General features: G+C 40.3%; 1 protein-coding gene across 2 annotated transcripts; it reads left to right on the forward strand.

Moving 5' to 3' along the window:
- pdlim2 (PDZ and LIM domain 2 (mystique)) lies at window positions 1-26,910 on the forward strand. 2 transcript variants are annotated; one of them, XM_061728878.1, is made up of 10 exons: window positions 18-136; window positions 956-992; window positions 2,378-2,529; window positions 6,529-6,598; window positions 6,963-7,114; window positions 7,885-7,948; window positions 20,085-20,203; window positions 23,976-24,124; window positions 24,805-24,922; window positions 25,455-26,910. In XM_061728878.1, the coding sequence occupies exons 3-10, from the start codon at window positions 2,462-2,464 to the stop codon at window positions 25,645-25,647; spliced, it is 933 nt and encodes a 310-aa protein (XP_061584862.1). In that variant the 5' UTR covers window positions 18-136; window positions 956-992; window positions 2,378-2,461; the 3' UTR covers window positions 25,648-26,910. The 2 variants fall into 2 exon arrangements, with proteins under 2 accessions (XP_061584861.1, XP_061584862.1); XM_061728877.1 differs by lacking the exon at window positions 956-992 and having other exon boundaries at window positions 1-136.
- The last annotated feature ends 148 nt before the right edge of the window (window positions 26,911-27,058 follow it).

The following is a 27,058-nucleotide window of genomic DNA, read 5'->3' on the forward strand; positions in this document are numbered from 1 at the left end:
TTTTTCCTTTAGGTGTTGACTTGTGTATTGATCGGACCACCCAATGGCGCTAACGGTGAACCTGATTGGCCCTTCTCCATGGGGTTTCAGAATATTTGGAGGAAGAGACTTCAAGAGGGCCATAACTGTCTCAAAGGTACTAGTCAGATACCCTCTGTACTAAACCTCATCACACTTTTGTCATACTGTAATCTGTTTTTTCGAAGCACGGGTTCCACTGGCATGTCATGTAAACTTCCTCACTGCCTTTCTATTGTGATTGTTTATGTCCGTTGCCGTGTGGTACTTATTTCCTTGACTACTGAACCTGTTTGAATAGCATGCAAGTACATTGCATTAGAAGGAAACCACTGATTACAGTTATAGTGGGAGTTGAGGTGGGAGGTGAGTGGTTCCTGATCTTCCAGTGCTGTAGCCAACACGGAGTGTTGTTTGTGTTTCTGTGTTTGTACCCATGCCTCATGCAGTGATAAATATCTCCTTGAGCATGTGCATGACTTTAATGAACATATTGTCTCAGTTACAGTTTAAAAAAAGTAGAAGGTGGAATAGAAGATGTGGAAAAGTTGCAATTGCAGGCACGCACTCTGCCGTAAACACAACCAGGAAACCTTGCTCAAACTTGTGCATGCCAGAGAAACCTTGACCTGCCCACTGCACATCCTGGTCTAACAACATCATCTCAGCCTGGATATGTTGGGGTTGTTTTTTTTTTTGTAGCAAGACTCCCTCAATAGCTTCTCAGGCCATTAAGGATAAATTATAGCAAGGTCCTGGCAGGGTACCAGTTCTTTGAACAGCTGGAGTTATAAGCTTCTTCAACTTGAGAGGCATTTGTTATTTGGCCCTACTCAACAGTTTGCTTGGCTCATGAATCATGGGCTTAAATCGGGTTTTCACAGTTGCTTTCTAGTAAATAACACCAGTTTATTTGCTTTTCTCCGATATCAAACAGGTTCTGTGAAGTGACAGGAATCCTTACAGACACAGAGGTTAGTTTGAAAAACCCAGCGTGAGAAGTGCCTCATCTCATTACATCATTGGTTAGGAAGCCTTAGGGTTGTAGTTTCAACCAGTTTGCGCTTGCACAGCAATGACATGGAAGCACTCCTTTCTTTCCACTTGCCTGAAAGATGGCCTACCCCCATTTTCTTCTGGGCACAAACTCTGGTAAAGAGCCCCCAACTGATCTTAGTTGATGTGAAACCAGGCGTGTTCTCATCAGAAAAGAGACGCACTGTTGTGAGTCAGCACAAGAATGCTTGTTTGCCTCTCATGTGAGTCCACCGATGCCATAGCCTACCTATTTGGTTTTTTTCTTTCTTTTTTTGTTTTTTTTTTTTATTTGCAGATGCTGTGAAACATTCGGTACTTTCTTTAAAGGTTACAGCACTCACAGCAACTAGCTCCATGGTTTAGCTGGGATTCTATTTTATTTAAAGGAGCATGAGGCAAGAATAAGAAATGAGACTCATTAGCGCCACGACGACCGTCGGGGTTCCTGCAGCCAACAGCGAAGCCGGCTCGGGAGCGCGTGTGTAATCTCATGTGATTTTCAAATCAAGCTCTAAATATGACTTACAATGTTATCTTACCTGGTCAGTAGGAAATGAGCCATGTCAGCATCTGTTTTCAGTCCCAATTCAAGTTGAAGCTGCCTCCATGACTCACACGCGTATCCAATGTTTACTCGTGCGCCGTCGAGAACGCGTATGCAGCGTCATTTGACGTCACATCTGCAGGACAGCGCGGGAAATTCGGGCCCAGAATTGCAGCGCATTTTGCAGCACACAGCCTGTTCAAGGCAACGGAGAGATACACTAGAGGGCTCATTCTTTTTGGTTTGGAACGCTTCATCTGACATTATTACTAGAAAACTTAAAACGTATACGAATTTTTTTCATAAATCCTGCCTCATGCTCCTTTAAAAAACTGAGGTGAAAGTGGCCGTATGCATTTTATGTTTCAGTTCATATCTGTGAGAGTCACTTGGACATGTAATAACAATGGCATCAACAGGTGTTGTAGCTGGTTGCAAAAGTCCAGGGGTAGACAAACCATGGAGTCACACTTATTTCTCCTTCGAGAGCGTCATGGATCTGTTTGTTTGTTTGAGTGAAACTGTGGCATAGGTTAGTACCTGCTATGTGTGCCCTAGTATATTGATGGAGACATTGTGGGTTAACATTTGGTAAAGTGTGAAACATCTCTGCAATGCCTTTCCTTGTTTACTTTATCAATCAACATCAGACGTTCTACACAAGCATGAGGTACTGAGGTGTCTACTGTATGCTAGGTAGACGGCTAGAGTCCATTAAAAGTCGTGTTCAGGATTTAGTTTGTAAAACCTAACTGTGACCATGATGCTGTTCAACAGGTCAATGGAGGCAGCAAGGCAGAGAAAGCAGACCTGCAGCCTGGTGACATAATCTTGGAGATCAATGGGGAAAACACAGGAGACATGTTGAATGTGGAGGCCCAGAACAAGATTAAGAACTCCAAGACCCATCTGCAGCTTGTGGTGGAGAGGTACATGGATGCAAATCTGCTGTTAGATTACAAATTGTCCTATAATTAGTGTGTGTGTGTGTGTGTGTGTGTGTGTGTGTGTGTGTGTGTGTGTGTGTGTGTGTGTGTGTGTGTGTGTGTGTGTGTGTGTGTGTGTGTGTGTGTGTGTGTGTGTGTGTGTGTGTGTGTGTGTGTGTGTGTGTGTGTGTGTGTGTGTGTGTGTGTGTGTGTGTGTGTGTGTGTGTGTGTGTGTGTGTGTGTGTGTGTGTGTGTGTGTGTGTGTGTGTTCTGAAAACAAATTGACGAATACAGTGAAGTACCAGGAAATGTAATCGTGCACCATTGTCTCCATATGATTATTTTCCATGTCCCTAGCTTGCTGTTGTGCCAACGCCACAATCTCTTCCTACGCTGTTTTAACTATCTAGCAAGCACTGGACAAGCACAGCAAGTGATTGCAATCAGGGGAAATGCCAGCACATATCAGAACTACACTGTTCCCTTCCCTGGTCCCTCCTAATAAACCTTGTTTTGACATTTTTTAAGACCTTGTTTGGGTGACGGAAAGCTTCTTCTGTAAGCCAAGACTGTTGTTTGTTGGCATTTACATTGATGGTCTTCCCTAAATTCTCATTTAGCCACTGTTGCCCCCCCACTACCTCTCTGTTTTTCTTAAAAGCTTCCTCTTTTATTGCATAAATGTGCACACACCCTCGCACACGTTTCCATGTACTTCCTACTCGGATGTCCTTCGTCCATGTGAGTGGATTTTTCCCTTCTGACCTAATGTCTCTCACCAGAAATACCATTACTCCCTGTCTGCCCAGTACAATGCCACTGTGTGGCTCTGTGTCTTTAACCCTACTCTGTTAACTATCCTTGAGTTTTCAACACTCAGACTCTGAAGACCCTCACAGATTTGAGTTGATGTGACTTCTTAACTACACTCTCGTCTGTTGAGAATTAGGTTCAAACACACTCATGAGTGGATGGTAATTGACCCGCTAAAATGTATAATGATACCTGGATTATTGCTGAGGTGAGAACACATCATTTAGGACCAGTTTGGTAGTTTGTGTCATCTGAACAATGATGTGTGCTGATTTTAGTTTTTGTATAAAAAAGTAACCACATCATCACTATCTTTTAAGCTGAAATCTTTTCAGTTTGATTCTGTAACATCTTATTTTGACTTCATTGTTTTAGACCTTGTGGGTGATGTCATGTTGACCTAAGCGTTTGTTACTTAATGATCCCTTAATGCTCTCCCTTAGTCAGCCTTAAAGGGAAAGTTCGGTTTTTTACAACCTGGACCTTATTTCTGGCATTTTTTATGGTTGTATACTCACCCAGAGGTGTTTGGTGTCATTTGGAGTCCTTCGGAAGATATTAGGAGTTTTTTGCGAGCCGCTTCTCCATATAACGGTAGCGCATGAGGGCACGGCCGGACACAGACGATGCAGCGTCTAAATAACACATGATTGCCGCGAAACTCTTCATTTCTTTTATGAATCACTAGATCTGCTTCCAGGACCTGTTGTCTACATCCGGGGCTGTCTGTATAACAAGGAAATCAGTTTGTAAACAAGACCTCTGAACTCATGACTCATGTAATCTCTGTGCGCGCATCGCAGACACAGCTCTGTGTACAGCTGGAGTTCCTACTGTTAGTTATTTGAAACATGTCTGAATATTTGTCAAATTCTGAGGTTGTGGACGACGACTTTGAATATGATGGACGTCCTTACCGTTTTGAGCCGGAGTATACGGCTGAAGAGCTCACTGAACGGAGGACAGAGTGCGCGCACAGAGATGACGTCATGAGTTCAGAGGTCTTGTTTACAAACTGATTTCCTTGTTATACAAACAGCCCCGGATGAAGACAACAGGTCCTGGAAGCAGATCTAGTGATTCATAAAAGAAATGAAGAGTTTCGCGGCAATCATGTGTTATTTAGACGCTGCATCGTCTGTGTCCTGCTGTGCCCCCATCCGCTACCGTTATATGGAGAAGCGGCTCGCAAAAAACTCCTAATATCTTCCGAAGGACTCCAAATGACACCAAACACCTCTGGGTGAGTATACAACCATAAAAAATGCCAGAAATAAGGTCCAGGTTGTAAAAAACCGAACTTTCCCTTTAAGAGTAATTCCTGTGTAAGACTTCAGTTTATGTACCATATTAGAATTTAGGTTGTCTGTTTCAGTATTAAAAGGATGTTAACAAGTATGAACCCAGGTTATTTCATGTTTGGTCTTGTCAATCTCATCTTTTTTAAGCAGAACAAATTTCTTGTCAATGTTAACGTACCAGTTTCAATTTCTTTTGCGAAGAATATTTAGTTACTTCTAATAAGCGTGGTCTAGTTGCAGCAATCATCCAGCTCCCTTTCTGGTCGGACACTTCGTATCATTTAAGGCACTACATTTCACACTCAGGCTGTTTTTCTAAAAAAAAAAAAAAACAATAGACAAAGCAATTAGTCACTGACCCAATGGTTTTTGATAAGCGGTGTTAAAGCCTCTTTTTTTTTTTGTACCGAGTGCGGCCATGTTGCCTGGGAAGCTGGTGGGAACACGCCGATGAGAGTTAGCAGTGGCCAACAACTATGGCAACATAGCGGCAGATGTTTGCGGCAGAATTTCCCGCTTCACATGTTGACTCGATGGCCCTCTAGATTTAACATGATTCAACATTGATATGAAATCAAATATTAAGGCTTTTCTTTTTTTTTTTAAACCAGGCTGTTAATATGTTTATTTCTGCTCTAAAATTTGACATTTTAACATGGAGATCAATGGAGATTGACTCACTTTTGAAGACAGCCTCCAGCGCCCAGTTGAGGAACTGCAATGAATCTTACTTCGGCTTGAGACTTAACCTGGAAGTAAAATGCTTGGCGCTTGGTCACACACCAACAATAGATCTAGCTCAGAGAGCTACAGCAGACATCACTGCAGAGGCAACGAAGAGGCTCAAGAAAGTAATGATGGAAGAGAAAGTGAGTGTGTGATATAGGAAGAGACAAACGGAAGTAAATCTTAGTGTTGTAAAAGCAGCGTAACCTCTACTGCCTACAGGGGGACCCAAAGCACTAAAAGTTGAAAAAGTTCCTCTGTGCTGCCTTAATTTGGATTTGTGTGGCTAACACTTCATTTGCCACAAAATGTAATCTGATCCTATTGTAAGCCACAATAATGGACCAACATATTTTTACTTTTGCACAATTCTAATTCCCTTTAATTTATTTTTTTCACTGGGGAGATTGCACTAGTTTTTTTACTTCTTTTTTTTTTCTCTCCTGTGAATGTAACATGTTGAGGTGAGGCCAATAGGGATGAGTGATTTATCGCAGACATGCTAGCTTTCCCGTGTGCCTCATTACTTAGAGCTCGACCAAGAGGCTGTCAGCCTCTGGCCCTGCAGCTGTGGGGGTGGGCAATCCATGTTTACATTGGCACTTATGCTGCCCATATTTTTCCTTCCAGTCTTGGTGATGGTGTTGCTTAAGATCTGCTTTCTGCTTTAACAAAAAGGAAAAGTTGAAAAGGCAAGAGAGAGAATGTTTTCAAGGAATTGGCAGCGTTGTGGAAGTCAGTGATGTCCAATCAAAACTACATCAGGGTGCATATTTGCCACACCATTAGCTAAAAGGATGTCAAAACTGATTTTTATTTTTATAGTCTACACTTCATATACTTGTGACCTTTTGAAAATTGATTACTTTTCCTTCCCTCAGCATTTTCCTTGTAGGTTCTTGAACATGATATTTCTTACTTTGAGCCCATTAGCTTGTCCATGCCATTTGGTCCAATTTTAAATTCCCAGTTTATTTGTGTTACATTAGCTTTCTTTACTGCTGTATGAAATATTTTCTTTTTCTTTTCAGCACTTATGGAATAAACTGTTAACCCAAGTGCATGACAGGATAGTTAAGCTTTGGGTTGTCAGGGTTTTTGTTGTGTTTTGTCATTTAAAAGTCAGTTTGATTCATATTATTTATTTACTATTTTTTTAAAGACCTGAACCTCCCAGCCCTGGGCAGACTAACGGCATCAGCACCCCTGAACAGCTCACCGGCCGCTTCCAGGTCAGTGCTGACACTTGAGACTTTGTGTGTAACTTACATGTTTCATATAAGATTGATGTCACCCAACTGTATTCCTTTTTTAAAAAAGGAGATTTTGATTAAGTCCCACTTTTGATATAAGGGTATGGTGTTTCATTTCTTCTTAAGTATATATTATTAGCCTGTTTTTATTACATATCTCAGTTTCAATGTCATCAAAAGGGGAAGGAAGCAGTACATAATAATCCTTCAGCACTTGCTCATTGATTTATTGAGGTCATAGTTCCTACACCACCTTTTACAATGCTCTTGACCTCATCGTTTTACTTTTCTGTTTGTTCGCCTGTGCTGGCAGTAGACACTGATGCCCAGTCTTTGATTGCAGGAGGCAGTGATAGTGAGCCGGGATGAGAACCAGAACTACAGAGAGTACACCATCTCCAGCCCTGCATCCCTGTCTCCAGGACCCTGTTCACCAGATCCTCCTGGCAGCCCAGACAGAAAGAGGGATGGGCTGACACTGACCATGAACAAGAAGTAGCTCCTCTTGATTGCTTTTGATTACAGTATTGTTGTTCATTTTGATTACTTGAAATTACAGTTTGGTTACTATGAAACGGTAAATGTTATCGTCAGCATAGCCTGAAAAACATTTTAGAGTTCCATATTTCAGATGGCTGGTATATTCCCAAACGTTCAATGTGTAAATAGACCTGTAACTTGACAAAAGGCGCACAACAGGCGTGTCAATAGGTATGAGAGTAAGGCACAGAAAGTGGAGCCATGGGGTTGTATGGTTACAACAAAAGATATGCACAGGATATCACATTCCTCCCTTTGCTTTCCACTTCAACAAAAGCCAGAATGTGAAACGTTCACCAGAGTTTCTCTGAGTGGAGATTTGTTCAACTTTCGATTGAATGAAGTTTAAGCCAGATGGCCCTCCTTGTCTGGATTGATGATCTGTTCTCACTACTTACTACTACTTACTATTACTGCTTACTACGAACCCTTACTACTACTTACCTAACCCTAACTGTTCAACAGTTTGTTGATTTTAGTTTTCTTTTCGATCCATGGTGATTTATCAGTTTTAAAGGGATTTTGAAGCTAAAATTTACACATTCTTTATAATTTTATTGAAGGGAAAAAACACAATTTAAATATATGCATTAAAATATTAAAGATAACATATGCTACTGAAGGTTAAAGAAAACTATTTGTCATGGTTTTTGCATGTATAATGTATGTTGTGCAACTCAAAAACAAACTTCTGAGTCAGTCATTTTGTCTATTTCCCATGTTAGTGTCCAGCTGCGCTCATGGTCTCCAGAAGAAAAGGGGAACAGGCCATCGAGACCGCTGTCTCAGGTTGGTTTCAGCAAATTCCTCCTCTGGTTTCCTTCACTGTTGCCTTTTTATAGCAAATTTTAATTTGTTTTGGATTTGTATTCATGTGTTTTCCACTATTGTTTAGTCATTGTTTTTCCTTTTCCAAAAATACAAAAATGCAGCTGAAATCGAGATATAAAATACTATGTTCTCACAGTGATCGCTCTCTTAAGATGTACTGGTGATCCCCTCTTCATTCTTCAGCGCTCCAGCTGTGCATTCAGTGATCCCTGCAATATTCCCAGTCCTCTGAACACTTTCACAAAGCATTACAGCTTTTCACAATCCAAAAATGTCCCTTTCCTCTACTTTGGAGTTCACAATCAGCAGAAAGTCCCTCATGTCTCTGGCTGCATTATTTGTTCAGTGCTGAATAAAACATGCCAATTTAAAAAGTAAATCTTGGGCCTGGTTGTTCCTATGAGGGACACACAGCTGTGCTGGCCTCAGCTGTCCGGATGCTGATGAAGCTTTGCAATGCTGCTGCAACTGGAGGAGATAGCTTTAGCAGGTTCTGCAGGTTTCTAAGTATGGTAACATGGTTGCGCCAGTAGCTAGTGCCCTGTCCAAAGTATGGCCTATCGAGCTGACTATGGTTGAAAACCTGGGCATTTTTCACATGAATACTGCTGCCAGGAAGCCCAGTGTTTGTTTTTTTGTTTGTTTTGTTTTTAAATAACATTTTTATATCCTCTACAGGGGTTTGCAGCCACACTGTTGCACATTGCCAATGCAGACAGCACTAATTTCGCTTCAATTACAGGTTGCTCACTACCTAAAAAGGCGGTACAGCAAAAATTAAAAGGTTTTGCAATTCCACCTCGAGTGCCATTCACACTGTGCAGTGGGGGCAAAATGTAGGTGGTACAGAATGATCTGCCCGTGTGAATGGAGACTGCATTCTGCAGTCTGTTTTTAAAGTCATTGTCTGACACATGAGTTTTTGATACTTTACATTCAGATATAAGGACTTTGTGCATAGGGCATGTGCAGGATCTATGACAGTAGATCTGTTCAGTATGTCGCTGGAGCTCATTCAGACAGTCTAGTTGGAGGGTTTGTCCTCCCCACTCCTTAGACCGTATTTATTTTGATTGCACTGGCCGAGCTTGCAACAATAACACATTTGAATTCTTTCCCTTCTCTTTTGAATTGTTAGTTTCTTATGCCACAGAAAGTGCCCCAGAAAGTGCCCTAGAAAGGATTTGTGGTCAGTATGCTGCACGTCATTGTAAAGGCACGGTACAGATGGGGTTTGACGTTTTTTTGTATTCTTTTTCCTCTTTCGGGGAGTGTATAAGCTACAAAGGTCAGTCTTTGAAAATATCTGAAATTATATTTAACAGCAGGATGAAGTCATTTCATTGACACACTGTTTCAAGAAAAGGAAGCAAAACAGAACAATATTACTTTGTTTCAGAACAATAACTTAACCTTTTTAGATGGCTGAATGATGACTATTTGGTCTCAGAAAGGGATTAAAACATAGACGTCAAATACAAACTTGGGCTTATCGGACTCTCACTAAAACTATGCTGCACATTTACCCTTCCAGCAACAAAACCAAGAAGGGAGACTGGGGCGTCTGGAAAGACTTCAGTGAGTTAAAGAGAGAAAATGTTGTGGGAAAGTTCATCATGAACTATTTCAGCTATGCTTGCAAACTTGGTTCGATGCATGGGTCCCACTGAAGACAGAACATGTGAAATGACAGAGCAGGAAAAAACATCCAAGACCTTTTGTAGTGGCACAAAGAATTCCAGACATTTTTATAACTTTGGACATAACACAAGGTTAGATAAATATGCAAAGGTTTGAACTTCAAAACATTAAAGCATTCTTTTAGGAGGATGCTGGCTGAGAAGGTCCAGCTAAGGATTTTGCTGTGATTTTGGGTTTCTTTATTTGCATGTTGAATGTCGCCAGACATAGGGTTGTCACATCTCAGGTTTGCTTAGTTTTGTAGATTTTTACCAATCTTTGGTTTGTTGTCATTGAGATAAAAGGCTTTCATGATATCATAAAAGGAATGCATGACACAGTCATTTATTTTTATAATAGTTGTACAAAAAAACTGATATTTTTAGTCATTATCAAACATCCAAAAGGCTGATGATTTAGATGATAGTGCAATACAAATAAACAGAGTTGAAAGTTTTGCACTTACATAATCACAAGAGTATGTTATTTGATATATATTTATTATTAAGTGATATTAATTGATGCCTTGAATGGATTTCTTGACTTGTAACACAGAGCCAGTCCAATAATGCTGCTGGCGGACCACATACGGTTACCATAACAGGATTTTGAATCGGATATTTATATATTGAGAAATGGGGATAATATGAATATCGGGTATTAAATGCCTAGTGAGAGTGCATGAACTCTCTGGCTGGATTTCACTTGCTTATCATGCTCCAGAAGACTGTGACATCTGGTACCAAATGCAAATACTTTAGTTAAATAGTTCCTGTGTTCATGCTGGAAAATAAGTAATGTTGTTTTAAAGGTTAATTTTCTCAATCCTTGTTATGTGATTTGTTAGTATTAAGTCAATGGCTCTCTTTTTTTTTTGAGGAAAATAAATCGGTTGTCTTTAGCAGATATTCCTGTGAGGTATAAACATGGTTGTAAGCTCAGTCCTGCTCTTGCAGTGTGTCTGAGCTACTGTAACTGCAGTTTTTTTTAATACTCCACCTTTTAAAGTTGGTTTGCATTGAACATCAAGTTGGCCGAAGTCAATCAAAAGTTCACTTTTATGTGCCTTTTTTAGATTCAGTTTAATGGATGCAAGCATTATCAGATGTTTCTGTCCTAACAACAAATCTCACTGTGGTGAATGTCGGGAGTTGCAGGATTAAGTGTTAATGAGTATCCTGATTTGATGTCAGGGTGTATTTTCCTGTGTAGTAGCTGAGAAGGGGTGGTTGAACAGTCTTTGTTTACTATTCATCAGGTTGCCCATGCTCATCACAGCTTATTTATATGCTGTCAAACGTTTTACTGTTATATCTAAAGAGCCTGCAAACCACCGTGAAATATAGTTTTATTTTTCAACATCCTAAACCACATTAAAAAACCCACTATGGATTTCTAAAGTAATGAGGCTGCCTGCAACCCATAGGGGAGTAAACTGGAAGTAGGCCTACCCAGAAACCCATTGAGTTTTGTTGCAACTGAGAGATTCATGAGAAAGATCCTCAAGAGAAATCCCCTTCTGTCAGGACTGGCTTCCATGTTTGTGGTATTTATGAAGTTGTCTGTTCTTCCATCCATGTAACGGTTTCAATTTCTTCTTTCACATGTCTTTCAATTGTTGAAATTGTGATAATCTTATGTTGTCTGGGATCATTATCTCTGAATTAAACAGCATAGTGAATGATTTATTCATTTTATTTATTTTTATTTTTTTGGTCCTCCCCACTTTTTTCAAATATTGGCTCCTTGTTCTCAAAGGGGCGATGAGCCTCCCTCTGCAGCATTATGTGTAGAGAGGTTTTTGGGGGGATTTTCTTTTTTTTAAAATGGTGCCTGGAGGGGATATGGCTGGGAGAGACCTGCCATGGCTTCATTGTGCATTATGCTGCTCAAGCTGGCAGGAACACAACAGTGCAGTAAGTGCTGCCATGTGGAGTGTCAATGACAAGGGTCTCTGTCCTGCCTTAGCGGTGCAGAGCTCTGTTGTATCAGGTGATCAACCTCGGTGAAAAGCCTCTAAAAGGGTTTTCCACTTGTTTTGGCTCCCTGATTTGAGAGTGGGATGCAGAACAGGATCCAGTGTTTTCCATGGTGTTGGATATCCTGAGAAAAAGCCCCCACACAATAGTGGCTGTGATGGCAGACGCTGTCGAAGGCTAGTGCTGCTTTTTCCCTTGAGTCACAAGGCCTGCTGTTGTGCAACGTGAGCTGGAACAGAGGGGGGTGAGGCTGGAGCAGAGGGGACACCAGGGAGCCGGCTGATATTTCCAAACTATACTTAAGCCATCACATCCCTCTGGCGAGTACAGGGATTGTTCAGTCGAACCAATGTCATTCGTTCCTCATCCTTTGTATTTATTATTTACCTATTGAGGTGTTGAAGATTTTGTTACAGGAAACACTTGCCCTCCTTAAAGTGTCTTGAATGAACAGTCGTTGTAACGGATGATTCAAAACAAGATGAAGTCAGTAAACCTATAGATTTCTCTCCATGGCTAGAAGTGTGGGAAATCTCCATGCAAAGAAGTGACTAAAGCTGTTGCAAATCAGAAATTTAAAGTTTGGACTAAAGGGTGTAATATTATACCCAGTTGTTATTTATTTTTTTCTCATGGCATGACATAACTGCATTCAGACTCTAATAAGTTCACCACCGTGACAAAATAAGTAAATGCTTCTGGGATTCCTGAAAGCTGGGCGATGAGATTGTTTGGCTATATACCGTCATGGTTCAAAGAATCTGTTTATGCCATCAGCAGCAGCACTCAATAGGGCCAAAACAAAACTACATATGAATTATAACCCATTATAATCAGCCTCCCTGTCAGGGTGTTTATTGCTGCATTTTTAGATCATGATGGTTGCATTTGTGGGTTGCTTGATGCTTTGCTGGAACCTGAGGCTTTTCCAACTATGGGAAAAAAAAGAAGTATTTCAGTATTTTTCCAACTATGGTGATGCCCATCTATGACGGGGGCACATGGTTTTGATGCTGTGGACCAAAGCTTTTCTAACAGTGCTAAATTTGGTGGCTTAGCCAATGCTGTATGTCACCAAGCTCTTCCATCAAGCAGGGTAGGGTAGGTATTTATCCATATTGCCTCTGTTTTAAACATTTTTGCCCATCATTCTCCTCACAGCAGGCCAGCAGGCACATCAGTGAAAGGCTTTGTGTTCACTTTTAAAGATTCTGGTGGGTTGGAGTGCAAAGCTGCGGTGGTGGTTCTTACCAGAAAGACTTGGCATTTGGGAATAGAAATAAATTGGTTGAAAACTGAAGCTGGTAGGAAGTGTTTACCATTAAGAGTGAAGACTTCTTTGGATAAATGCACCTCAGTGAGTTTGCATTCAGCACTAAATGCATACAAGCATATCTTAGTGCACATTTCAAAGTCATTATTGTTAGCTCTATTTTAACTCTGAAAGGAGTGACCCTTGTGTTTGGTTTGGCATGTTGGTGCTGTGCTAAGCTACGCCAATGTCCAGGGAGTACTGCTGGCTGTGGCTTTAGTGGAAGGATGTTTGTATTTCTTTTTTTTTTTTCGCCCTACTTCTCCTTTGCATAGTGACAGGCCAGTATAAGTCTTTTTCACGTGGACTGGTAGCCGTTAAGCTTGGGGTCTATTATGGCCGCTCCATGGGCAGCATGCCTCTCCTCATCCCTGCTGATTGATCAGCCTGTCTGTTTTTCTTTCCCCTGGAGTGGAAAAGCAAACTGAGGCACTTTTGATTCCCTGTGCTTTTCAGGCCTCCTGGTGCAATCATGGGGACTGTGGACCCTGCATGTTTTATGGGAAAAGTTGGCAGGTTAAGATGAGCCCCCTCCTTTTTTTTAAACAAGTTTGTACCATTTACAATGAAAGTGGTTCAGGAATCCATCAACATTCCAAAAGTTGGAATAACATTAGTAACTTGCCTTTGGTATATGCATGTCCATAAAAACAGACAAGTTAGCTTGTATTCATTTTTTTTTTACATCAGACAACACGTATGTTTCAGGGTAATGGTTTAACAGGACTGAATTTGCTGGTCATAAATCATAACTGCTACCACAAAAATTATATCTGCAGTTAAAACTAGAATAATTGTTCTTCACGGAGATGCAATAAATGTATAACCTATTGACACTTTATATTTATCTTGGCCATTTATGAAAACTCCTGTTGAAATTTAAGAATTTAGTATGTTTTCTATTACATGATATAATTTACATTATAGCACTTAATCATACAGATGCTTTGAGAGCAGATAGTGAGACAGCCATTTAAGTTCATTTTTATTAACTTTAATGAAAATTGGTGACAAAGGAATAACTCATGAGATTTAAATATTTGAAAATATTTTGGTCCGAGTGTGGTGTAAACAATGAAAACCTGCGTTCTTTGGAATCCTATGTTGAAACATTAATCTTTTTGAAATCCCTGTACGTACTAAAATATCTTAGTGGCAAAAGGCCCATCCTCTCTGGACTGTTTGCTTGTTGTTTTTTTGTTTTTGTAGGATGCAAAATATGTTTTTTATTTTGTAGGTGGGTCAAAGAGTTGTAAGCCTCTCTGTTTAGTCTGCTCCCCCTGTGACCTAAACTCATGGATGCATCAATGGATAGAGGGAGAGATGATCGTTGCATCACATTATTTACATCCTTCACCCTTTTTCTTTTGTTTATCAAAACTATGATGAATGAGAAAAGGAGCACATAAATTTGTTTATAAATCAACTCATTATCCCTAGATTTTTTTTTCTTTTCTTTTTAGTTCCAAGCATAATGAGCTACAGATGTTTGATGATCTTGGTATGCTGCTGAAGTTGAAGCTTTTTGGGAAAGTTTTAATAGCGGTAAAAAAAAAAATGTGTTGCTCATGGCACCTTTCATGTACAAATAAACCCTCTGACTCTTATTCATCCAGCATTGTGTCTCTAAAACGTATTAGCAGAGAGAGAGAGTGCCTTCCAAGACCACCTACATTGTGATCGAATAAGACTGCTTATTCTTCTCTGAGCCTTCAAGTACTCACTGCCTCATTACCTCCACCATAATCAATACATTTGCCCTTATGCTCATTTGTTGTGCAGACCTTCAATAATTATGTATGTTATTTTGCGCATAGCCTCTCACCTGTAATGAGCTGGGATAGGCTCCAGCAGACCCCCGTGACCTTGTACAGGATAAAATGGGGATAGAGGATGAATGGATGGATTTTGAACCAACGCTGCAGCGCTTCAGATATGTCATCATACTTTTTAATAGAAAAGTCTCAGAACAAAAGTAAACCAATTTGATGCACCTGTAAATGCAAACAAATAAACATTCTGATATTAAATTGGTTTGGACACTGGAGGTTAAAGTAACACAACTTCATATATAGTCTTCAGAGCTGGGCTTGAGATTGTATCTGAAGTTCGACTGAAAAGCTAAATATAACTGTTTATAACTGTTAATATAAATTCAGTCATCTTCTGTCCATTTTTTATCTGGCCTTTAATCTTGTACATATCGTTCAGATCAGGGGCAGTTTGATGGTGGGTGGCCATGGTGAATGAGGGGGACATTAAGGAGGTATTAACCCCAGTATTCCAAAGATTGGCCAAACTATAGTTCACATTACTGAAAGCTGTACTGTATGAGAAGACAAGACTGTGTATATAGACTGCATTAGAGGATTGAACAAACCTACAAACACACAACCCTGCATGAAGAGGGCTTTATAAGAGAAACTGAGAGAAACTGAGCATCGTACAGTGTAGTAAACATGCACATTGAAAACAAAATCCTGTAAGTAGTTAATTTATGTTGAATGTTCAATTTAAAAACAGAGGCTAAAGTAGATGGGATGTTTTGCTGAAGCTACCACCATTTGTCTTGGCTCCATACACTCCCCCAAAAGTTTTTTAAGATGGCATCAAACAGATATTTACTTGTTTAAAAATTTGAGTATAATCTAACTTTTTTCTTTTTCTTTATTCGTGCAACATTTATAAAGTCTGGATACAGCTGCAGGGTTCAGTGTGCCATGCATCATAAAACACTATTGTTAAGCAATGTGGTCACTCATCTTGTTATCATTATAGTTACCATTAAAGTTCTTGTTGTAAATGGTCTTTTAATTCATGGGGAATAAGGGATTTATTTATTTATTTTTCAATCCCTTAGCAGCTTTTTCTGGGGACTTCGCTCCATCTCTCCCTTTCTTCCGTGCCAGAAAGGATGACGCGTGCGGCCACTTCATACTTCTGCGCTGACACAATGCTGTATCGTGTATCTAGATCTGGCAGCGTAAGCCACTGTGTATCCATAAACACACCATCCTACTGGCGTTTGTCATCATCATTGTATTTCAGACCTTTCATAAAGCAGCATCAGTGGGATGTACAGTAATGCGAATTAAAAACAGAGATTATGAATTATGATACAACATTATGTCCAGTTTTCATCCTTATATTGTGTTTATTTGCTACTGAATGTGAACTCTGTAATGGATCATTACTCAGACATAATTACAAGGCACGGCCCATCAGTGAAGGTGGATAATGAGTAGGTTACTGTGAACCTCAGTCTTTGCTCAGGACCTCCAGCAGTACACACTAATCGATGGGAAAGGCTGTACACTGCTCTTATTACCCAGCCCTGAATGTCTGGTGTCCCTTGCCTTATTGTAGTACAGCACTCATGTCTGTGGTGAAGCCAGAATGAGCAGTTGTCTCACAGCGCCACCAGGTTTCCCAAAATATATGCTGTTCTAGTCTAGGCATCCCTCTCCTATGTGGGGCTGCCCCGTGCCCTGTAATTGAAGCTGCAGGGTGGCAATGATGTGATGCACAGTAGCTTGCTTGGAGCCAGACAGAGAAGGCTCCTTTGACACTAGCCCCAGTGTCTATTTGTCATGATCTGAAACAGCTGCCCTTACTTCAGTTCGCCATTTCCTTCTCAGCATTTCTTGAACTGGCGGTTCAGAGACAAAGCTCTTTTTATGTATTTTAGTGTAATTGTTTTGCATCTATGCAGTTGTTCAAAAATTCATTTGCAAGTAACATGCCCCCCCCCCCCAACAAAAAAAAATCTTTGGAAAAATTTGAATTTTCTTAAAATGATTATTTAAACTTTTAATCACCAGTGAAATTGAGATCAGAGTAGAGCAAGAGCAATGTAAAACACATGAACTGGCAGAACTAATCAATTTTAGACACAGTCTAGCTTGGAAAATGTGGCTTCTTACCCTTCTCTGAATTTTTTAAAGTACATTCACAACTCATAACTGTTTTCTGCACATTTTCAATCAAATGTTTACCCTGTATCTTTACCCAAACAGTTTATGTTGTTCATGCCCTCACCTGCCCTTGCCATGTATGAGAGAAATAAAAAATAAATAAATGGCATAGTTCCACATTACTCCACACCAAGCCTGCCATCTTTACTGCAGCTGGGTCTGTGCTGCACAAAGCCAAACTGTGTTACTTGTTAAATACATGCTGACAGTTAATTGTCTCCAATATGTATAACTGCATGAGCATTCATTATTATTTGTATCTATCTATTTATCAAAAGTCAGTGTTCGCAAATAATCTGCTTTCTTGAGACTGTGTGGTGGTGGTTTCATTGGGCTTGAGTGACGGTCGCGAGGGGACATGGCAAACCACACCTAGAATACTGTACCTAAAGAAAAGTATAATTTAATGTGATGATTGGTGTGTGGAAACTGGTAACATCACCTTTTCCTAGTTAAACCTCCCACTCTTAAACCCAATTGTGGGGGGAAAGAGTACAGAAAGGGGAAAATTATACTTCATCCTCCCATGATGTTAATGTTTGAGAAGTACTTCAGGGCTTCTGAGACCCTTGTTTAGGAGCTGTTTTTGAGAGGCTGTGTTTGTATGCTCTCCTCCGGAGCAAAACACTTAATGTGGTGAACACACAAGTTGTAAAGTGAATAGCTGAATGTGTGATTGTATGCACAGCTTTAAAGCCAGCACAGCATACCAGTAACTTGCCCTAATGATCGTGGGTTTGTTGACTATGAACTTCTGATTACAGTTCAGTGCAGCTTTAATCAGAGCTTCCTTCTCCCGGCAGCCACAGGAACCACTGGAAATTGGCTGATATTCTCCAGTGTTCTGTCCTATCTATGGCCACGTTACTATCCGAGACGAAATAATAGGCTTTCCTCAGTTAGCCTGTGCCCTTCCCAATGTTTGCTGGTGCATAAAACATTTGGACATTGTTGGCACTGCCATGCTGCAATTTATCAAATGCATTGTAGCTATTAGATCAACCGTGAGTAATGGTTTGATGCTTTGCAATGAAACGGTAATGATTTCAGAAAACAAAAAGTTGTTGAACTTTCAGTAGTTTAATGCCAGTGTTACTCCTGCCGTGGTTACTGCAGTAAAACTCTGGCATTGGATTCTGCTAAATGGACGAGGGTGATGGCAGGAATTGCTTTGCCTGTGCAGTTTTTAATTCTTTCCACAGTCCACAATCTGGCTGAATTACAGTGGAACTTGTTTTGTCTCTCCTTCTTTGTTTCTTTCTAACTTTACTGCACTCTTCTTGATGCTCTCGTGAATCAGTTGTAATATTTATCTGCATTCTTTTTTTAATGCTGTTGGAGAGTATGATGCTCCAAAGTCACCAGTCAGACACTTGTACAAGACGGCCTTGCTTTGTGTAGCATGGGTTCATATGCACATAATTTGTCTGTGTGGAGGAATCTCTCAATCATGTACGTCCATCAGGTATATGCCCTTTTTACATTGCTTCCCAGCAGAAGAGGACATGAATCTCTTTATCCTTGTATTCTGATAATATGACATCTGTGATCTTATGAGCTTTGAGTTATTAGGCTGGGATTATCTCTGGAGGAATCGAAAGGAGCAGTCCCAATGATCGTTTCTGGTAAAGCCTTCCATGCATGCGCCACTAATCTGCCCACTCACTGAGGAAAAAGAAGAGGAAAATTGGACTCAATTGAGAACAGATACATTGTTCAAAGAGTTGCTCAATTGGAAGCGGGTGCATGCGTTGGACACACAAAGCTTTGAATCACTCCATGCTACTGTGTCAGTGTCGAGCTACAGCTCCAACTTAGGTCTCAGAGTCGGGTGGAGCCATTTCTTTCTTGGATGCAGTCTGTGTAACACTGATGCCAGCTGGAGATGGTTGAGGGAGGAAAAGCTTGTGAGATTTATCGTGAAAGCTATACTCTTGAGTTGCCTGTGGGTTATTTTAATTTGCAGGAGTTTTTATGGACTGTAGGCAGGGCTAAAATAAAACAATAAATTTGTTTGCCCAGTACACTAAATTGTGGTGCTGTTTTGGAGATGCATTTTCTTTTGTAAACTAAGTCATCTTGCTTTATTTAACGTTGAACTGTGCGAGTCTGCGTTTTGTGGTGATTGGTCATTATTACAGGTGGGGATGTGTTGGAGAAGTGGAATTCCTGACACTAAAAATGTCTTGGTTGATTTATGGGCTGTGCAGAATTAGTCTTTTCAGTGTCCATGGATTTGTGCCCTGGCCGTTTTCCCCAGTGTCTCACTAATGCACTCCTGGATGTAGATTAGGTTGAATAACTCACTCTTTGCATTTTATGTAACTGTGGGCTTCTGAATCTGGTTTATGTGAATAGCTGCAAGTCATCTGCTGAGATGTGCGTGTGTGTGTCTTTTTGTGTTCAGCGTGTATGTAGCACCCTCTTCTGTCAAAAGTCATGACTTTACTACCCGATTACCAGCATCTTTACAGTTTACTTTTCATTTTGGCTAAGCATGCAAGTGATTTTCCTCTTTTGGCAGTTGTCTGACCACTGTGAATAATTAGGATTTTTACACCATTTGGATCCTACATTCATGCAGCCTTACAAATCAAACGATGTTGCCACACTGTTTGCAGCCACATATTTAATCATCTGTCCATTTAGGGAGGGAAGTTATCATAGTCTGCCAATAATACAATTTACAAAAATATTTAACATGACTGAGAATGAACAGCAGGGAACTGACAAGTTTTGATATTGAATCAATAGAAACTCAGGCTATTGCAGTGATGGTGTACTGCTTATTTGGTACATGAATCTGAGCAACCCTTTGTCCACCTGGCACTCATTTGAGCTGCTGATAAATCTCTCTGGTTTTGATCTTGACTGGATACCTTTTGACTTTATTTTTTTTCCATGTTCTCATTCTTGCAGTCTTTCCAAATTTAGAGCTTCCTGTATGAGGGATATTTGATTTATTCTGGACCCAAGCAGCGTGGCAGAGCAGGAATCCACAGATGCAGCGAGTGAATTTCTGTCTCTGAACTGAACTTTCTTTCACATTGTGTCATGGTCTGAGCACATAGTACTCAGTAGTTCTATGGACTGTCGAGGTGCATATGATCTCTCTCGGGTATTCATTGTTGCTCTCCTTTTCCTGATAGGAGCTCTCCTCTCCAGATTTCCGGCAGAACTCTGTGTCCAGTAGGACCCCAACTCCACCGGGACGCTACTCGCCACATAGCCCCGTAGAGCGAGATGCACCTATGTCTCCCAGACGCAGGTAAACACTGCTTTTTATGTCGTCTTAGTTATTAAATACATGAACAAGAAATGTGTCAGTTTATATTATAGCATTTATTTTTTCTGTGCATATAATACAATTGAATGCAGCATTTAATTGTACTATCTTAACTCATTAATATTTGAAGAGTCCCCAAAACATAAGCCCAGCTGTACTAAAATGTTGCAGAAGTTCTCAGTGGTGCAGAGTATATTTCCAACAGTGACACACAATTGTCCTCATAACAAGTGTGTAAACATTGTACAGACAGCCCTTCAGTGCCACCTACAGGATTTTAGATGTTGCTGTGCAACCACAGATTGTGTGAAGCGTAGACTCACAGAATCTCAAGACAATGGGGCTAATGTGTAGAGGACTATCTCAGTAATTCACAAATTGAGCTTGTTAACACGTTTTGCTGCTTTTTCCTGAAGAACACGATTTTCTGAATGCAATATTGCCACAGAACACTATGGAGACACCACCTTGCACCTACAAGCAATTACCATCCATGAGAAAATCTTTTTAGAAACTTAACATTTTTGGTTTCTAATAACATTGTTTGTTGGATATAAAGTAAATATGGAGTTGTAGCAAGATGTGCGAGATGTGATCTTATGAGATGTGATCTGGAAATAAGAATAGTCTGTAGAGGGATATGTGAGACAGAAAGTATAAAGCAATTTGTTTTTATCTACTTCGTGTCAAGGGTTGTTCCAGAGGCATAGTAAAGATCCATTCAGAGCAATCGGTATCAACACATTCACACCTCATCTTGTAAATTCTGTGGCAACTTTACTTGCTCTGTTGATGCATGAGCTCCTCACTTGAGTCTGACGGAGTAAACTCTGCTAGAAGTCCACCCCATCTGATGCAGACATTTGCTTTCTTACATGGTGTTCTTCAGTACATGTGTGAAAGATATTCAACTGTCTATATTGAATATATAGAATTATGACTTTACACTATTGTTTTTCACAGAATAAAGGTCTAATTAATGCAGATGTTGCCACAGACACTAGTTGTGTTGTGCTAATAGTCTTTTTGCTGGTTGAATCATTGCTTTCTTGAAACATGCCTTTGCATTGGCATTAAGTGTTTTCCTTTCTGAAGAGTTTGTGTTTTTATATCAAGTTAAAGAGCAACAGGAAGAAATAGAATAGAAATTAGCATTAAGCTTTTGTAAAACATGGTGTCACTGTCTAGCATGGCAGTTTGCCCTTTCTGGCTTGTCCTGTCTGAGGTGATGTTGGTTTAATTTGACTCATTGCCCAGGGTGCAGGTGCTGCCCTCTGAGCTTTGTTTAGAAAGTAAAACTTTTCCTTTTGTCCAGGTCCTAATCCTTTATGTCCATACGCTCTGCTGGAGAACTGGTGTCTGTGTTTGCACAGTACAAGACAGTTGACTTTGGCCCGCTTGCCTCCTGGGTAACCATGAATAGAGGTGACGTGTCAGCAACTGTAGTTCTACCCAAAAACCCTTTTTATTCCTTTAAAAAAATACTTATGAGTTCTCCCCCTGATCGGCCCCCAGTCTGGAGCCCCCAGCCGGGGGAATAAGCCTCTCCTCCCGGCTCCGCTCCAGCCAATCCCAGAATAGGTGACACCCATTTACCCACCCCTTCATACCATATGGCCAATACATTTCTGCCCAGGGGCACACCTTTCACTCAGATTCTTGTATTTCTGTCTCGTCTGGTTTAGACAGAGATGTGTGTTCTGCATTTTTCTGTGTGATAATATTGTTTTTGCTCTTACATATTCTAAGTTTCTCAGTAGAGTCAGAAATTAAAGATCTGTTCTGGAGTTGTTCTCCCTTTTGTTTGGTTCCCTTTTCCCTTTTTTGAGGTGAGTCTTGTCCCTGTGTTATATAGACTTGTTTCCTGTCCAAGTGTTTTAATTGTTGTCCTGCCAGGAAATCAGGCTGAAAAATGCGGTTGGAATTTAGCTCTGTGGTTGGTTTAGGATGTGTTTTGACTATATGCATGTTGAGTCCGTGCTTTGTCTAGATCGTTATCGTTGCAATCTTTTTGCTGAGAGTCGATTTGGAAGCCAGCAACACATTTGACTGAGTGGTAGATGATACTTTTTTCTGTACATATGAAAACATTAAAAATTACTCCCATGAGCTTTTGGGTAACAATCTTAAAGTTCTATTACTTTTTAATGTTTTGCATTTTTCACTTCATGTCCATGCACTCAACTGCTCGTTTAGATGCCTCACGCTCGGTTCTGTTGTATCCTTCTCATTTGACCTAGGATTTTCATTTGTATTGTGATTGCATGTCAGAAGGCTATGAGTGAAAAGGGAAACAGATAGCTGAGGGTGGAGCAGAACATGAGGGAAACTTGGAGGTTGTGCTTCAGAGGTCTGTTTTCAATTTGAACCATGCTCCTTGATGTAGAGGAAAACCCCTTAGCGTCTCTCTCTTGCGTCTCTCACATATTTGTTGTCTGTCGTGTCCTTCTAAAACCATTTCAGTGGTGAAAAAATAAATTTCTACAGCTAAAATATAGTTAAGACCAGTAGATGTACAGAAAACCATACACGGGTGTACAGCTGTTGAAAGACATTTGATGCAGTTCTAGCTGCACAACAATTATTGTTCAAAGACTATACTTTAAAGCTCCCTTCAGACATGGTTCATCGATTGTAGGATAAAGGAGCTGGTCTGGAACGTATATAAATGCATTAATTTGTGCATGGCTTTTGTTTGACTTCAATCTTTTTCCATTTTCACAAACTCACTGCAAACCTTAGAGACTGCCAAATCCCAGTAACGTAAGCTTGTTTAACTGCCATGCCCAACTTGTCATGCATCACATATTCACCCATTTACAACATCCATCCACCTTCTTCTGCTTATCCGGGGTCGGGTCGCGTGGGCAGCAGCCTAAGCAAGGAAACCCAAACTTGGTTATTTTCATTTTGGGTATCATGATGTAGAGGACAGTCAGGTTAAGTTGACTAATTCTGACTGACAAGCCAAGCTGTCAGCAGATGGAAAGCATGGAACCACACCTGCTCTGACTCGTAGGAACCTGGCCAACCGGTTCAGTGATGTAAGCACTCTCGATACCTTTTTTAGATGAATATGAAAAAACATAGGTTGAATAATTTTTGTTCCTTTTTTGATAAATAAGTGACTGTATGTATTTATTTATTTATTTATGTATTTGGGTTTTTCTTTTATTAAAAGATTTGCTTGTAAAAACCGAGCCGCTGATCTAATTACTTAATCTCTGCAAGTGAAAGCATTTACTCTTTTTCTACCCACCTAGGATGTTGATTGCATGGTAACCCCACAAGGTGCATAGTTGCCTTGAGAAAATAACTAATTTCTTTTTTTTTTTTTTAAGATTTTTTTGGGCTCTAGTCGCCCTTTATTCAAGTTGTAGACAGAAAGGGGGTAGAGAGAGAATGGGGATGACATGCAGCAAAGGTGCGCAGGCCGGGATTCGAATCTGCCACCACTGCAGGAGGACTGTAGCCTCAGTATATTAGCCGCTGGCTTAACCCACTGCACCACCGAGCGGCCCGGAAAATAAATCATTTCTACAGTCACAGTACTGAAAGATATAGTCACTTTTTCTATTATTTTGTAGCTTTGGCTGTGAGCCTCATGTACTCTTTGTTTTTGAACTGAGACTGCTGATTTATGGTAAGGGGATCCTGTTGAACATATGATGCGAGATTAGGGACCGTCCCTCTGATGTGCATTCCAGTATGATTGTAATAACCTGGGATTTATTTATGTAACTTCCCTCTGCAGCAGTTCCAGCTCCGACTTTGCCATGCAGAGGTTCGACAAGGACTCGGAGGTGTACAAGATGATCCAGGAGAACAAGGAGTACCGCACAGCACCTCGCCAGTCTAACACCTTTAAAATGCTTCAAGAGGTCCTGGAGGCTGACGAAAAAGGTAAAGTATTCTCCATTACAAATATGTCTGAAAAATGTAATCTGTTAGTTTCCTATTCTGTGATGATGAGGAACTGAAATATGGACAACTGATGCAAAAATGAATTGTTAGATTTAGATCAGTGCATAATTAACATACAATAGAACAAGCATTTGTAGGAAATAAGCTGAAACACGAGAGCATAACAAGAATGCAAAATATTTGAGATCACGTTTCATAGATTGGGATTGAGGGTTTTGTCTTGGTGACTCCTATCCCATTTGTTTTAGCATCTATTTGTCAAATGCCACCTAGTTTACATCCTCTCCTTCTGTTTGCTCCCTGCATCTCTGTCTTGACAATCAAATGTTTGTCAAACAGAACAAGAGTACGAGTCTCTGTGCTCATCACCTGTAGCAATGGAGACAGCATCCCTCCTGTGTGCAGAGCACTTTGTAAACCTCATATTGTGGTGTGACTGGTTCTCCTGCCCCTTTGCTGTGATAGATAATGCTGAAAACAGATCCACATAGTGATAATATTTGATGGCGTGACAAGCAGTGTCTTCTGAAGCATGTCCATGCGTGATGAGCTGTGACTGCTGTGAGACCTGAACAAGCTCTGACAGACAGCAGCAAAGATGAAGTGTACTGATTTGATGAACAGTGTCATAACCATCTGTGTTATGTGTGTCTCTCCAGAGGCAGCAGTGAGGTTTCCAGGGAAACTTTCACCCAACCCCCCAAACCCAAAACCAAACACATCGGTGGGAGGAGTCACCAAATCCCACACCTGTGAGAAGTGTGGAGTCAACATTGTGTAAGTAGTCAGTCACTTGCATCATTTTTTTGGAAAATAAAAAATACATATATATTTTTTGGCGAGCCAAACTGTCATTGTATTTCATACATTTATATACCATAAATTTATATATCATAAATGTATGAAATACAATGACAGTTTGGCTCGCCAAAAATATATATGTATTTTTTATTTTCCCAAAAAATGATTTATAATATTTGTAATACATATAATTGGGAAAAAAAGATATTCAATAAATGTATCAGCTTGACAAATAGGAGAGAAAAGAAATGAAGTATGAGTAATTTCAGGATGGATTACATTACCCTCCTGATTTAAGTGTGTTACTATGTTCTTTGCTAAGATTTAATATAAGTATAAATCTTTGCAAGAGCTTTTCACTTTTTTCAGTATGAAACTCTGTCATTTGTTTGCAGAAACATTTGCAACTCTCCTTCTGATTTGCCTTGTAAATGAAAAAAATAATTTGGCCGTGTTGTCGGAACCACTTGTGGCTGCTTGATGTCTGACTGCTCTCGTCCGTCCACAGTACACAGGCGGTGCGCATCATGGATGACCACTTCCGCCACCCTGAGTGCTACACGTGCACAGATTGTGGGCTCAACCTCAGGATGAGAGGTCACTTTTGGGTTGGAGATGTGATGTATTGTGAGAAGCACGCCAAAGAGAGGTACCAGGGCCCTGGCACTTCTCCTCAAGCCACCGTGTCCTATCGCCAATGAGTCAGCTTCTCCCAACTTGCCCTCACTCTGGACACGGAGTGCTACTTATCTGGCCGAAACACTTCCTTGTTTGACTCATTTATAGACCTTGGGATGATGCATGGGGGTTGAACATTAGAGCAAATCATTTCTAATCACATTTAACCATATTCTGAAATATTAAGATACTCTTTCTTGCTTTACTTGTAACTGTAGGAGAATTGGGGCTTTTTTCTTTCATACGGCCCAGAGTTTATGGTCTCTTTAGGCTATTCTTGGCTTTTAACAATTCACAGCTGCTATGGATTGAAGCCACATCACATTGTATCAATGCCAGATTTGCATAACACCAGTGGTTTAGAAAACTAAACAAGACTGACTCTGGGGATGAGGATCATCATTTGAATTTCCTGCTGATGCAAAGGGACCAAAATTGAACCTATTCTGCATGCTGTTTAAAGATGTACTGTATGTACACAACAGTGCTGTGTGGGTGTGTATGGCTGCATGCTTTCACATGCAGATGTGTGGTGGCTTCTGCATACTTTCCTTTCATCTGTGTGTATGGCTGCCTTTGTGTGTGCGCTGATTAGAGGGAGAGAGAGAGAAAGGTGGGACAAAGTAGTTGAATTTTGTTTACGATTCATGCCAAAAGCCCTTGAGGTTAGTTGTATTTTTTTTCATAAGTTGAATTTATGAGTAAAAGTTAATCCATTTATTAATTAGTAAACTGGTTGGAGGCTGGAGTCTCTTGGCTGCTACAGGGCAAGACACCCTTGATAAGTCACCAGCACATCACAGGGCTACCAAATGAGATGACTATATACGCTCACCCTCATGCCTGCGGCCATTTAAGAAGCCCTATATCAAATAACATGCATGTTTTTGGATTGTGTTTGTGTGGGGGGGGTGGTGAAGAACCTGGACTTCAACCCATGCAGGCACAGGGACAACTCACAGAAATGTTGTTGTGAGGTGCCAGTTCTTACCGCCACAGCACAGACAGAAGTGATGAGAGGGGAAGAAGAAAAAAAAAAAACACAAAAAAAAAATTTTGATATTTTGTTGCTTTGAAGGGACGAGATTCTTTCAGTTTAGAAAATTTTTGCTGGTTTTGTGATTTGAAATGTTTTCTATAATATAGATCATTAAAAATGCATAACGTATGCACAGGATATAAGTGTTTAAAGAATTTCTGATACAAGTCCAGTTGCAACAATACTCAGAGATACACTTTAATGTTCATATTTCATGTGGCACTTAATAAAATTGCACAACCTGAAACTTCTTCATGTTTTGATTCTGTCGGAAACTGTGTTCAGATCGTAAATCTTTTCCTGAATCATCGTCTTCATTGTTATATTTATTTTAAGAACTAGTATTTCTTCCAATCTAAAATCCCTTCAGCCCCGGTTGTTGGCCTTTGACAGTC

The sequence above is a fragment of the Cololabis saira genome, chromosome 9, assembly GCF_033807715.1.
Source record: "Cololabis saira isolate AMF1-May2022 chromosome 9, fColSai1.1, whole genome shotgun sequence".
Lineage (NCBI taxonomy): Eukaryota > Metazoa > Chordata > Actinopteri > Beloniformes > Belonidae > Cololabis > Cololabis saira.